The 12,522-nt window shown below is 42.4% G+C and overlaps 1 protein-coding gene across 5 annotated transcripts in view; it reads left to right on the forward strand.

The window, feature by feature from the left end:
* arfgef1 (ADP-ribosylation factor guanine nucleotide-exchange factor 1 (brefeldin A-inhibited)) overlaps window positions 1-12,522 on the forward strand; it is a 301,506-nt gene that overhangs the window by 151,474 nt on the left and 137,510 nt on the right. For all 5 annotated transcript variants that reach the window (XM_078540375.1, XM_078540378.1, XM_078540377.1 and 2 more), the window contains 4 exons: window positions 2,067-2,301; window positions 6,546-6,645; window positions 6,748-6,887; window positions 8,767-8,875. In XM_078540375.1, the coding sequence (XP_078396501.1) occupies window positions 2,067-2,301; window positions 6,546-6,645; window positions 6,748-6,887; window positions 8,767-8,875 (584 nt within the window). The remainder of the gene's footprint in view (window positions 1-2,066; window positions 2,302-6,545; window positions 6,646-6,747; window positions 6,888-8,766; window positions 8,876-12,522) is intronic.

The following is a 12,522-nucleotide window of genomic DNA, read 5'->3' on the forward strand; positions in this document are numbered from 1 at the left end:
TGAGTTGTTTAATTGTCCACCATCTTTCACAATTGGATGTGGCAGGACTGCAGAGCTTAGATCTGATCTGTTGGTTGTGGAATCACTTAGCTCTATCAATCACTTGCTGCTTACGCTGTTTGGCATGCAAGTAGTCCTGTATCTTAGCTTCACCAGGTTAACGCCTCATTTTTAGGTGTGCCTGGTGGTGCTGCTGCTGGCATACCCACCTGCACTCTTCATTGAACCAGGGTTTATCCTCTGGCTTGATGGTAATGGTAGAGTGAGGGATATTGCCAGACCATGAGGTTACAGATTGTGGTCGAGTACAATTCTGCTGCTGCTGATGGCCCACAGTGCCTCATGGTTGCCCAGTCTTGAGTTGCTAGATGTGTTTGAAATCTATCCCATTTAGCGTGGTGGTAGTGCCACACAACACATCCTCACTGTGAAGATGAGACTTCCTCTCCACAAGGACTGTGTGGTGGTCACTCCTACTAATGCTGTCATGGAGAGATGCATCTGCAGCAGGCAGGTTGGTGAGGATGAGGTAAAATATGTTTTTCCCTCTTGTTGGTTCTCTCCCCCCCCCCCCCCCCCCCCACCGCAAACTCAATCTAGCAGATTGTCCTTTAGGACTCGGCCAGCTGGGTCTGTGGTGGTGATACTGAGCCACTCTCAGTGATGGACATTGATGTCCCCCACCCAGAGTACATCCTGCACCCTTGCCACCCTCAGTCCTTCCTCCAAGTGGTGTTTAACATGGAGGACTACTGATTCACCAGTTGAGGATGGGCAGTACATAGTAATAAGCAGGAGGTTTCCTTGCCCATGTTTGATCTGATGACCTAAATCTTCATAGGGGCTAGAGGACTCACAGGGTAACTCCCTCCCAACTGTATACCACCATGCCGCCACCTCTGCTGGGTCTGTCCTGCTGGCGGGACAGGAGATACCCTTGGATGGTGGTGGTGATCTGTAAGGTATGATTCCGTGAATATGACTATGTCAGGCTGTTGCTTGACTGGTCTGTGAGACAGCTCTCCCAATTTTCGCACAAATTCCTTGATGTTAATAAGGAGGACTTTGAAGGGTCCATGGCTGGTTTTGCCATTGATATTTCCAGTGCCTAGGTCGATACCAGGTGTTCTGTCGGGTTTCATTCCTTTTTATTGACTTTTTAGCAGTTTGATACAACTTAGTGGCTTGCTAGGCCATTTCAGAGGGCATTTAAGAGTCAAACACATTACTCCGGATCTGGAGTCACATGTAGGGCAGACCACGTGAGGACGGCAGATTTCCTTTTCTAAAGGACATTAGTGAACCAGATGGGTTTTTACGACAATCGACAATGGTTTCATGGTCATCAGACTTTTAATTCCAGAATTTTATTCAATTCAAATTCCGCCATCTGCCGTGGTGGAATTCAAAGCCAGGTCTCCAGAGCATTACCCTGAGTCTCTGGATTACCAGTCCAGTGACAGTACCATGATGCCACCACCTCCCCAGTTTTAATGAATATTTAAAGAAAAGTTAGATGCAGAGCTATGCAGAGAAGGCAGTGGAAGTAGTTGTTGATTGCTCAAACAAAGAGCTGCACAAACATAATAGATCGAATGACCTCCTGTGCTACAACTACAGTAGTTCACTTTATCCAGTAGAAACAAATTCAGACTAGAAAATAATTGTTATTTTTTCTTCAATCATGACCAAAATTCAAGCAGAAGAGGCAGACTTGGTTTAAGCATTGAAATTGTGAAAACAACTCGGAAAGGAAGTAACATTTGTGAATGTGATCAATATAACCAAGAAAATATATTTTTGGAGACTATGTTAGATCGTGTTTCTGGAATCTGGATGTCTCCAGGTTTGTTTTGGACCACACCCCCAAAGAATAACTTTAATCTAGCTTTATTTAGCTTTTTTTGAAGGGATGTTAATTGCCTCTTTTTCAAAACATCAGTTATATTAAAAATTGTGATGCAATAGAAAAGTAAATTTATATCTATTTAATGAGGTTATCATTTTTGATCGTGCCTTCTAAAAAGATGTGTTCTTAATTTCACTCTTACCAATATTACTTCTAGGTCTCATGAATTACGTTCAAAGATCCTTTCACTACAGCTTCTTCTATCGATTCTGCAAAATGCTGGACCGATTTTTCGAACAAATGAGATGTTCATCAATGCAATAAAACAGTATCTTTGTGTGGCTTTATCTAAAAATGGTGTCTCTTCGGTGCCAGAAGTATTTGAGTTGTCACTTTCCATCTTCCTCACTCTGTTGTCAAACTTCAAGACTCATCTTAAGATGCAGATTGAGGTAAAGTATTAAGTTCTGCAATTCTATAATGTGGGTTTAACTCCTTGCAAACTAACATTTTGACCTCAGCACACACTCTGAGGCCTAGTTAAAAGCAAAATACTGCAGATGCTGGAAATCTGAAACAAAAACAGAAAATGCCAGAAAAACTCAGCAGGTCTAACAGCATCTGTGGAGAGAAAAGAAGAGTTAACGTTTCGAGTCCATATGACTCTTTTTCAGAGCTAAAGAGAAGTAAAATGTGATGAAATTCATACTGTTTAAGGGGGGTGGAGCAGGAGAAGCTGGATAGAAGGCCAGCGATAGGTGGAGACAAAGGAGAGATTGCCAGAAATGTCATGGACAAAAAGACAAAGGGGTACTGGCTAAAGAAGGTGCTGATGGTGGCACTAAGGTCAGAAAGCAGAATGTGATAATAGCAAGACAAGAGTAAGCACTCTGGAAAGAACAACATGAACAAGTGACAGTTGGCTCTTGTGGGGGTGGGAGTGGATGGTGGTGGGAAAAAAGATTGAAAATAGGATAAAAGGTGGGGATAAAACAATGAATAAAAATGAAAATAAATAAAAATAAGTGGATAAAAATTTTAAAATGACGAAATAAAAATTAAAAAATGAAGATGAATATTGAAAAAAGGGGGTGAGGATGGAGGAGAGAGTTCATTGTCTGAAGTTGTTGAACTCAGTGTTAAGTCCGGAAGGTTGTTAAGTGCCTAATTGGAAGATGAGGTGCAGTTCCTCCAGTTTGCATTGGGTTTCACTGGAGCATTGCAGCAGGCTGAGGACGGACATGAGAGCAGGATGGTGTGTTGAAATGGCAAGCGACAGGAAGGTCTGGGTCATGCTTGTGGCAGACCGAAGGCGTTCCACAAGGTGGTCACCCAGTCTGCGTTTGGCCTCTCCAATGTAGAGGAGACCGCATTGGGAGCAGCGAATGCAGTAGACCAAGCGCTGCTTCACCTGAAGGGAATATTTGGGGCGCTGGATGGTGAGGAGGGCTGAGGTAAAGTGGCAGGCGTTGCACCTTTTGCAATTGCATGGGAGGGTGATGAGGTGTTGGGGGTGGTGGAGGAGTGGACCAGGGTGTCCCGAAGGGAACGGTCCCCACGGAATGCCAATGGGTGGGGGACGGGGGGCGGGTGTTGGGAAGTGGAGTATCCTTTGAATGCAGAGGCTGGTGGGGTGATAAGTGAGGACAAGGGAGACCCTGTTATGGTTCTGGGAGGGAGAGGAAGGTGTGAGGGCAGAGGCGCGGGAGATGGGTCGGACACGGTTGAGGGCCCCCTCAACCACAGTGGGTGGGAAACCTCAGTTGAGGAAGAAGGAAGACATGTCAGAAGCGCCGTTTTGGAAAGTGGCATCATCAGAACAGATGCAACGGAGGTGAAGAAACAGAGGATGGGATGGAGTCCTTACAGGAAGCGGGTGTGAGGAGCTGTAGTCAAGATAGCTGTGGGAGTCGGCGCGCTTGTAGTGAATATTGTTGGACAGTCTGCACCAGAAATTGAGACAGAGGTGTCTAGGAAGGGAAGGAAAGTGTCAGAGATGGACCTAGAGAGGTGGAAATTGGAAGCAAAATCAATAAATTTTTCCAGGTCCAGACGAGAGCATGAAGCAGCACCGAAGCAATCATCGTTGTACCGGACAAAGAGTTGTGGGAGGGGGCCTGAGTAGGATTGGAACAAGAAGTGTTCCACATATCCCATAAAGAGACAGGCATAACTGCGGCCCATGTGGGTACCTATAACCACACCTTTTATTTGGAGGAAGTGAGACAAGTTTAAGGAGAAATTGTTCAGTGAGAGAACAAGTTCAGCCAGACGGAGGAAAGTGGTGGTGGATGGGGATTGTTTGGGCCTCTGTTCAAGGAAGAAGTGGAGAGCCCTCAGACCATCCTAGTGAGAGATGAGGTGTAGAGGGATTAGACATCCATGGTGAAGAGGAGGTGGTTAGGGCCAGGGAACTGGGAATTGTTGATATGATGGAGGGCATCAGAGGAATTGCAGATGAAGGTGGGAAGAGACTGGACAAGGGGAGAGAGAACGTAGACAAGATAGGAAGAAATGAGTTCCGTGGGCAGGAACAGGCTGACATGATTGGTGTACCGGGACAGTCCTGTTTGTGGATTTTGGAGAGGAGGTAGAAGCGGGCTATCTGGGGTTGGGAAACTGAGAGAGGTTGGAAGCTGTCAGAGGTGGACCATGTGAAGGTGATGGCGCCTCCCCAAAACCCGCTTCTTCCTTGAACAGGGGCCTGAACCACCCCTATCCATCACCACTCTCCTCCATCTGGCTGAACTTGTTCTCTCACTGGGCTATTTTTCCTTAAACTTGTCTTACTTCCTCCAAACAAAAGGTGTGGCCATGGGCACCAGTTATGCCTGTCTCTTTTTGGGGTATGTGGAACATTGATGACTGTTTCGGTGCTGTTTCATGCTCTTGTCTGGACCTGGAAAAATTTATCAATTTTGCTTCCAATTTCCACCCATCCATCACCTTCACATGGCCCATCTCTGACACTTCCCTTCCCTTCCTTGATCTCTCTGTCTCAATTTCTGGTGATAGACTGCCCACCAATGTTCACTACAAGCCCACCGACTCCTGCAATTACCTTGACGACAGCTCCTCACACTCTGCTTCCTGTAATTCTTTCAGCTCCTTCGCCTCCGTTGCATCTGATGATGCCACTTTCCAAAACGGCACTTCTGACATGTCTTCCTTCTTCCTTAACCAAGGTTTCCCACCCACTGTGGTCGAAGGGCCCTCAACGTGTCCGACCCTCTGCCCTCACATCTTCCTCTCCTTCCCAGAACCATGATAGTGTGCCCCTTGTCCTCACTTTTCATCCCACCAGCCTCCGCATTCAAAGGATCATCCTCTGTCACTTCCGCCAACTCCAGCATGATACCACCACCAAACACATCTTCCTTTCACCCCTCCGGTCGATATTCTGTAGGGACAGTTCCCTCCAGGACACCCTGGTCCACCCCTCCATCACCCCCAGGACCTCATCCCCCTCCCACGGCACCTTCCCATGCAATCACAGAAGGTGCAATACCTACCCCTTTACATCCTCCCTCCTCACCGTCCAAGGGCCCAAACACTCTTTTCAGATGAAGCAGCGCTTCACTTGCACCTCCTTCAATTTGCTCTACTGCATTCGCTGATCCCAATGTGGTCTCCTCTACATTGGAGAGACCAAACACAGACTGGGTGACCACTTTGTGGAACACCTTCAGTCCACAAGCCTGACCCAGACCTTCCTGTCACTTGCCGTTTCAACACCCCATTCTGCTCTCATGCCCACATGTCCGTCCTTGGCCTGCTGCAATGTTCTAGTGAAGCCCAACACAAACTGGAGGAACAGCACCTCATCTTCCGATTAGGCACTTTTCAACCTTCCGGACTTAATATTGGGTTAATGTTAACCATTAATGATGATTAATGGTTCAGACCATGAACTCTCTCCTCCATCCTCACCCCCTTTTTTTATCCCCTTCAACATTCATCTTCATTTTTAAATTTTTATTTTTTATCCACTTATTTTTATTTTTATTTTCATTTTTATTCATTGTTTTATCCCCACCTTTTAACCTATTTTCAATCTTTTTTCCCACCACTGTCCCTTCCCCCCACCCCACCTCCACTAGAGCCATCTGTCACTTGTTCATGTTGTTCTTTCCAGAGTGCTTACCCTTGTCCTGCTATTTTCACATTCTGCTTTCTGACCTTAATGCCACCATCAGCACCTCCTTTAGCCAGTGCCACTATCATTAACACCCTTTTGTCCATGACATCTCTGGCAATCTCTCTTTTGCCTCCACCTATCACTGGCCTTCTATCCAGCTTCTCCCGCTCCACCCCCTTAAACAATATAAATTTCATCACATTTTACATCTCTTTAGCTTTGAAGAAGAGTCATATGGACTCAAAACGTTAACTCTGTATTTTTTCTTTCCACAGATGCTGTTAGACCTGCTGAGTTTTTCCAGCACTTTCTGTTTTTGTCTCTTATGCCTAGTATTGTTGAAAAGCAGCATGTTATGTAAATATCTCCTAGCTCAAGCTATTACAATATATTGAATTATGTTAGCAAGGTAGGATTTTAATAGTTTGGTTAACCAAGTTTTATCTGGATAGTCGAATACAAAAATTTGCACCTGTTTTCCCCCTTTTTTCCTCTCTTTGGTTTGATGCTGATACTGTAACATATTCACATTTTCCTTCCATGCATTTATTATTTTAGGTATTCTTCAAGGAAATCTTTCTTTATATTTTGGAAACTTCTACAAGTTCATTTGATCACAAATGGATGGTAATTCAAACATTGACCAGAATATGTGCAGGTATAATTATTTTTAATTGCTTATTTTGGAGGCAATTGATGTTGTTGAGGAATTTAATATAAAGATACTAATCATTTGAATTAATCTTCATTGAACTTTCAGATGCTCAAAGTGTGGTTGACATTTATGTCAATTACGATTGTGACTTAAATGCTGCTAACATCTTTGAAAGATTGGTTAATGACTTGTCTAAGATAGCCCAAGGTCGGGGTGGTCATGAGCTCGGGATGACACCTGTGCAGGTACTGTGAAACATACTATATAAACATGAAACTAATGGTGACTGCATGACAGTAGAACATAAAAACATCATATAAATCTGCTTTGATAGAATTTCAACTTACTAGAGTTAACTTGGCCTTAGTTAGCTGAGTCCTACGTTCTTGTGGGAACTCAATTGTACAGTTTCAAATTGATTGACAGGAGTCTTTGCAAGACTGCTTAAACTTGACGACCAAAACTGGTATATGGAAATTCAACACTGGTGCCCAGTGGCTAAATCTGTGATGCTAATTCCCCCAGCATCTTTAAGAGCACGTTCTTGTTTCTTCTAAGAAAGCATCAGCCATTGTACCTAAAATCTCCTTGGAAAAACTATTCAACAGTTTTCTTACACACCATTCTTGGGTGCCCTGGGACCTAAAGTATGGGAGTCTTAGATGTGGAGCTTTTGCTCTGAGTCTCAATAGATCAGCAGCTTTGAATTTTACATGTTTTCTTCTTCCATCTGTTAGAAATTAAATATTGAGGAGTATGCATAATAGCAGCCTGCTGTAATGACAAATATTTATCAAGTCATCTGAATCTTCATATGCATCACCTTCATGTTCTACAGTACAAAGGCTCTCCTCAGGAAGCAAATCCTGTTCCCAACTGAGGAGATCAGCTTAAGACCCAATATAGAAATGTTAGAAAAGATAATTTATCTCTTGGGATAAGAGAAGGATAGCATGGTAACATTTTTCCCCAAATAATTGTCATGTTTGTTTATATGAAGTATTTCTGTGACAAAAAGTTCAGGTTAACAGTTTGACCAGACGCTTTTGGCAGTGGACTGTAAATATTTTATGAAGTTTTTTTTTACTGATTATAACTGATTAGAAGTTATGTGTGGAGATGTTCAGTGTAACAACAAAAATAAGTATATGGTGCCTTTATTGTAATAAACCAAAGATGCATCACAGGAGTGAAAATAAACAAATGTGGCATGTAAGTGACCTGATCGAAGGCATAATTCAGAAGTAAATTTTGAGGAGGCTTTTCAAGATAGTGGGAGTGTTTGCAAGGAAGAAGGATTTAGTTATAGTTTTCGGAGTTTAAGGCAAATATGGCTAAAGGCAGTGTCAGGGCAATGAAATAGAGGTAGTGATACAAAGAAGGCCAGACTCTGGATATAAGTGCAGATGAACACACATGGCTGAAGTTGGTTGTAGAGGTAGGTTGGGGTAAGGCAATGAAGGAATTTGAAAATCAGAATGAGTTTTTAATTGTGTGTTGTGGAAAGGAAAGTCAATTAACAATTGTTATCACATGTGAGATTGACAGTGGGGCACTACAGGATGTGATTGGTGGCATTTTGGATGCTTTGAGTTTATCCAAGGCGGAGCTCGGAGGCTGGCAACAAGGGTGTTGGCAAAGTTAAGCTTGAAAGTGCTTACAGATATGGATGAGGATTTCAGCAGAGTTGAAGACATTATGGACATGAAAGTAAGTGGTCCAGGTGATGGATGACTCGGTCACATGAGATACTAAGGTTGCACAAATCTGATTCTACCTCAAAATGCAAGTAAAAAGGGGAATTGAATCAAGTTAGGGTAAAGACAATGTATTCAATTGAATCATTGTTAAGTTGGAAACCATTCTGCTTCATCCAGAGTTAGCTAGCAACCAAGCAGTCACAGCATGGTTGGAAATGTGAGGCACTCTTGAAGTGGTTGCGTGGGGAATCGGAGGAAAAACAATAGGTAGAGAAATGATAAATATGTTTTTTTTTATAAATGAATTACTTACAGCACACTCAAGAAACCTTTTTCCCCATAAATTGTATGTTGATTCAAAATGTAAAGCCTTGATTTACTCACTGTCAGAATCTGATAGACATCCAAATTGTTTTTTTTTAAGGAGCTCAGTCTTAGGAAGAAGGGCTTGGAGTGCTTGGTCTCAATTTTGAAGTGTATGGTGGAATGGAGTAAGGATCTGTATGTGAATCCAAATTCTCAGACCAGTCTTGGTAAGATATTTTTGTTTTATTTTGTTAGAAGCCTTTTAATTTAGTTCTTAAAATCTACGTGCATTTATAGTGCGAGTTAGTAGAAAATATCGGATTAACCTGTTGCACAAAATAAGGTAAATATCCAATCTAGATACTGCCTGTTAATTCGAATTTTACATGTTAAATTTTTATGCATTTTGGAGATGATTCAGGAAAACTATTGGAAAAGATTTATAGATGTGGCTTATGCTTTTGCCTTTATATTAACTCCGAAATGACAGTTTTTGAATTCAACATGCTGCAACCTTTATGTTATGATGTGACAGGTGATGTGTGCCAAGTGAACTGAATCCACAAGGGAAACTTAGCCACGCTATCACAACAGTTTTGCAATTTGTATTTATTGTGAGAAGCTTTGTGCACTGAATTCAGAAGTAATGAGTCCATTAACACCTTTAGAGATTTTAAAAACTAAATTAAAACATTATTAACAAAATAAAAGATTTTGAGCACATATATAAGATTATAGTTACTTAATACAAAAAAATCCCAAAATTCCGAATTAACCTGACTCGCAACTGCACATGCCCTTTGAGGCAACAGTCCAAAATAGATTTTAAATTTAATTAGCAAGCCAGCAAGTTTACCACAGCACCTACTCAACAATGGGATTCCAAAGGCTTTCCTCCACCTTTGATTACTAGACACAGCAGACTTCTGCTAAAGTAGCTGGAGGCTTTCCCAAGGTTGTTTTACACAGCCCTCTTAGATCTTACATGCCCCCTACCCAACATAGCCTTCCAATCCTCTTTATATATGTTTCTCTCACTCTCATCTGTAAATTCCATTGTTCTATATGTCTTTGGAAATTTACTTTTCCCATAATATAAAAATCTTTCAGGTTGCCAATATGGTCAGTACCTTTGGGAGAAATAAACACACTGCTTGGCCTTGCGTATCTTGTTATTTGTAAACACCCTATCATCCCTTTGAAACCTAAACAACCCCTTCACATATCTAAAAATGCAAATTTCCTTCACACCTTATATAACAAGACCTCATCCATGTTTTCTCATTAGCATTTCAAATACCTTTTACCCCTAACTTCTTCTGATAATTTCAAGTTTGCAGCCTATCTGACTCTAATTCAATTAAACCATACAGACAGAACCATCAACACTCACACCCATAAACCTACTTTACAATAAACCACAATAATATAACGAAAAAATATTTGTTTCATGACACCTACTCCTACTGTTATTTCTTAGGCTTTTCTGTGAATTCTTGCGTTGATTATAATGTCTGTGTTTAGTTTTGTTATTTTATTTTTTGCTTTAGATTCCATTGATATACATTGTTTATATCTCTAGTTGATATTTGGCTTTTCCATTTTGGATATTGGTGAGCAAGATGGTTCCTTAGAGGACTGTAGCAAGAGCCAAGTTCGTGGCACCAGGGTGGTTCAGTAGCACAGGAGGGTAGGTGGAAGAGTGGAAGGGCTATAGTGGTAGGGGATTCCATAGTTAGAGGAGCAGACAGCCATTTCTGCAGCCTTGGGCATGACTCCAGGATGGTATGTTGCCTCCCTGGTGCCAGAGTCAAGGGTGTCACAGAGCAGTTACAGGACATTCTTTTGGGGGAGGGCAAGCAGCCAGAGGTTATGATCCACATTGGGACCAATGACATAGGCAGGAAAAGGGACAAGGTCCTGAAAGCAGATTTTAGGGAGTTAGGAAGGAATTTGAAAAGCAGGACCTCAAGAGCAGTAATCTCAGGATTACTCCCTAATCCATGTGCCAGTGAGCATAAGAATAGGAAGATTGAGTAGTTCAATACATAGTTGGAGAAGTGGAGTAAGAGGGAGGGCTTTAGATTCCTGAGGCATTGGGACCGGTTCTGGGGCAGGTAGGACCTATACAAGAAGGACAGGTTACACCTTAACAGGAATGGGACTAATGTTCTCATGGGGAGGTTTGCTAGTGTTGTTGGGGAGGATTTAAACTGGATTGGCAGGGGGGTGGGAACCTGAGGGGAAAATCAGAGATAGAGGAGAAAAACTGGCAGTGGGAAGTAGAGAAGTATTAACTGATCAGGAGGATATATCAGAGAGTAGTATCATGGTAAGTAGAATACTTGGAGAGTTTGATAGGACTAGAGTAGGCTATAGTAAGTCATTAGATGGTGTCAGAGCAAGGGGTGAGTTAAAAAGCCTAAATCAGGATTAAAGTACACATATGTAAATGCACGGAGTGTGGTTAATAAGATTGGTAAACTACAGGCACGGGTTGACTATGATATTATTGCTGTAACAGAGACCTGGCTCAAAGAAGAGCAGGACTGGCATTAAATATTCCTGGGTATAAGGTATTTAGGAGAGACAGGAAAGGAAGAAAAGTTGAGGGAGGGGCAGTATGATTAAGGATGGTATTACAGCTCTGGGGAGGGAGGATGTTCCAAAGGGGTCAAGGATGGAATCTCTCTGGCTAGAGGTAAAGAATAAAAAAGGTGCAGTAACATTGATCAATGTAGTATATAGACCACCAACTAGCGGAAGGGATGTAGAGAAACAAATTTGCAAAGAAATTACAGTGAGGTGCAAGAATTATAGAACAATTATAATGGGGGACTTCAATTATCCAAATATAGACTGGGATAGGAATAATGCAAAGGGATAAGAAGGGCGAGAGTTCCTGGAGCATGTTCAAGATCATTTGCTGCAGCAGGATGTTCCCGGTCCAACGAGGGGGCATGCAATGTTGGACCTGGTTCTGGGGAATGAGTTGACCCAAGTGGATCAAATAACAGTGGGAGAGCATTTAGGAGACAGTGACCATTGTATCATAAGATTTAAGTTGGCCATGGAGACGGACAAGGAGCAATCCAGAACAGGGATATTAATTGGGGAAAAGCCAACTTCAATGGGATGAGAATGCGTCTGAGTTGAGTGAGTTAGAATCATATGTTGGTGGAAAAGCCAATGGCTGAACACTGGGCCACCTTCAAAGAAAAAATATTGCAAGCAATGTCAAGGTATATTCCCTTGAAGGGGAAAGGTAGGATGAATAAATCTAGAAAACCCTGGATGATGAGAGAAATAGAGGTGAAAAGATGAAAAGAAGGAAGTACGCGTATGACAGATGTTAGGTAGAAAATATGATGGAAAATCAGGCTGATTATAGAAGGACCAGAGGGGAAGTGAAAAAGCTAAACAGATAAGCAAGGAGGGAGCATGAAAAGAGACTTGCAGCTAACAGAAAAGGGAATCCCAAGGCCTTGTATAAGCATGTAAATAATTAAAGGGTGGTAAAAGAAGGGGTAGGGCCAATTAGGGATATAAGAGGAGACTTACATGCGGAGGCAGGAGAAATTGCGGAGGTATTAAATGAGTACTTCACATCTGTCTTTACAAAGGAAGAGGATGCTACCAGGCCGAGATGAGAGAGGAGGTAACTGCTACACCCAAGTAATTTACAATTGAGAAGGAGGAGGTAATAGAAAGACTATCTTTACTTGAAATTGGTAATGTACCAGGACCGGATGAGATGCATCCGAGGATACTGAGGGAGGTGAGAGTGGAAATTGCAGAGGCAATGGTGATAATCTTCTAGTCTTCCTTAGACACGGGTGGTGCCGGAGGACTGGAGAATTGCGAATATTACACC

The sequence above is a fragment of the Cetorhinus maximus genome, chromosome 4, assembly GCF_964194155.1.
Source record: "Cetorhinus maximus chromosome 4, sCetMax3.hap1.1, whole genome shotgun sequence".
Taxonomy (NCBI): Eukaryota; Metazoa; Chordata; class Chondrichthyes; order Lamniformes; family Cetorhinidae; genus Cetorhinus; species Cetorhinus maximus.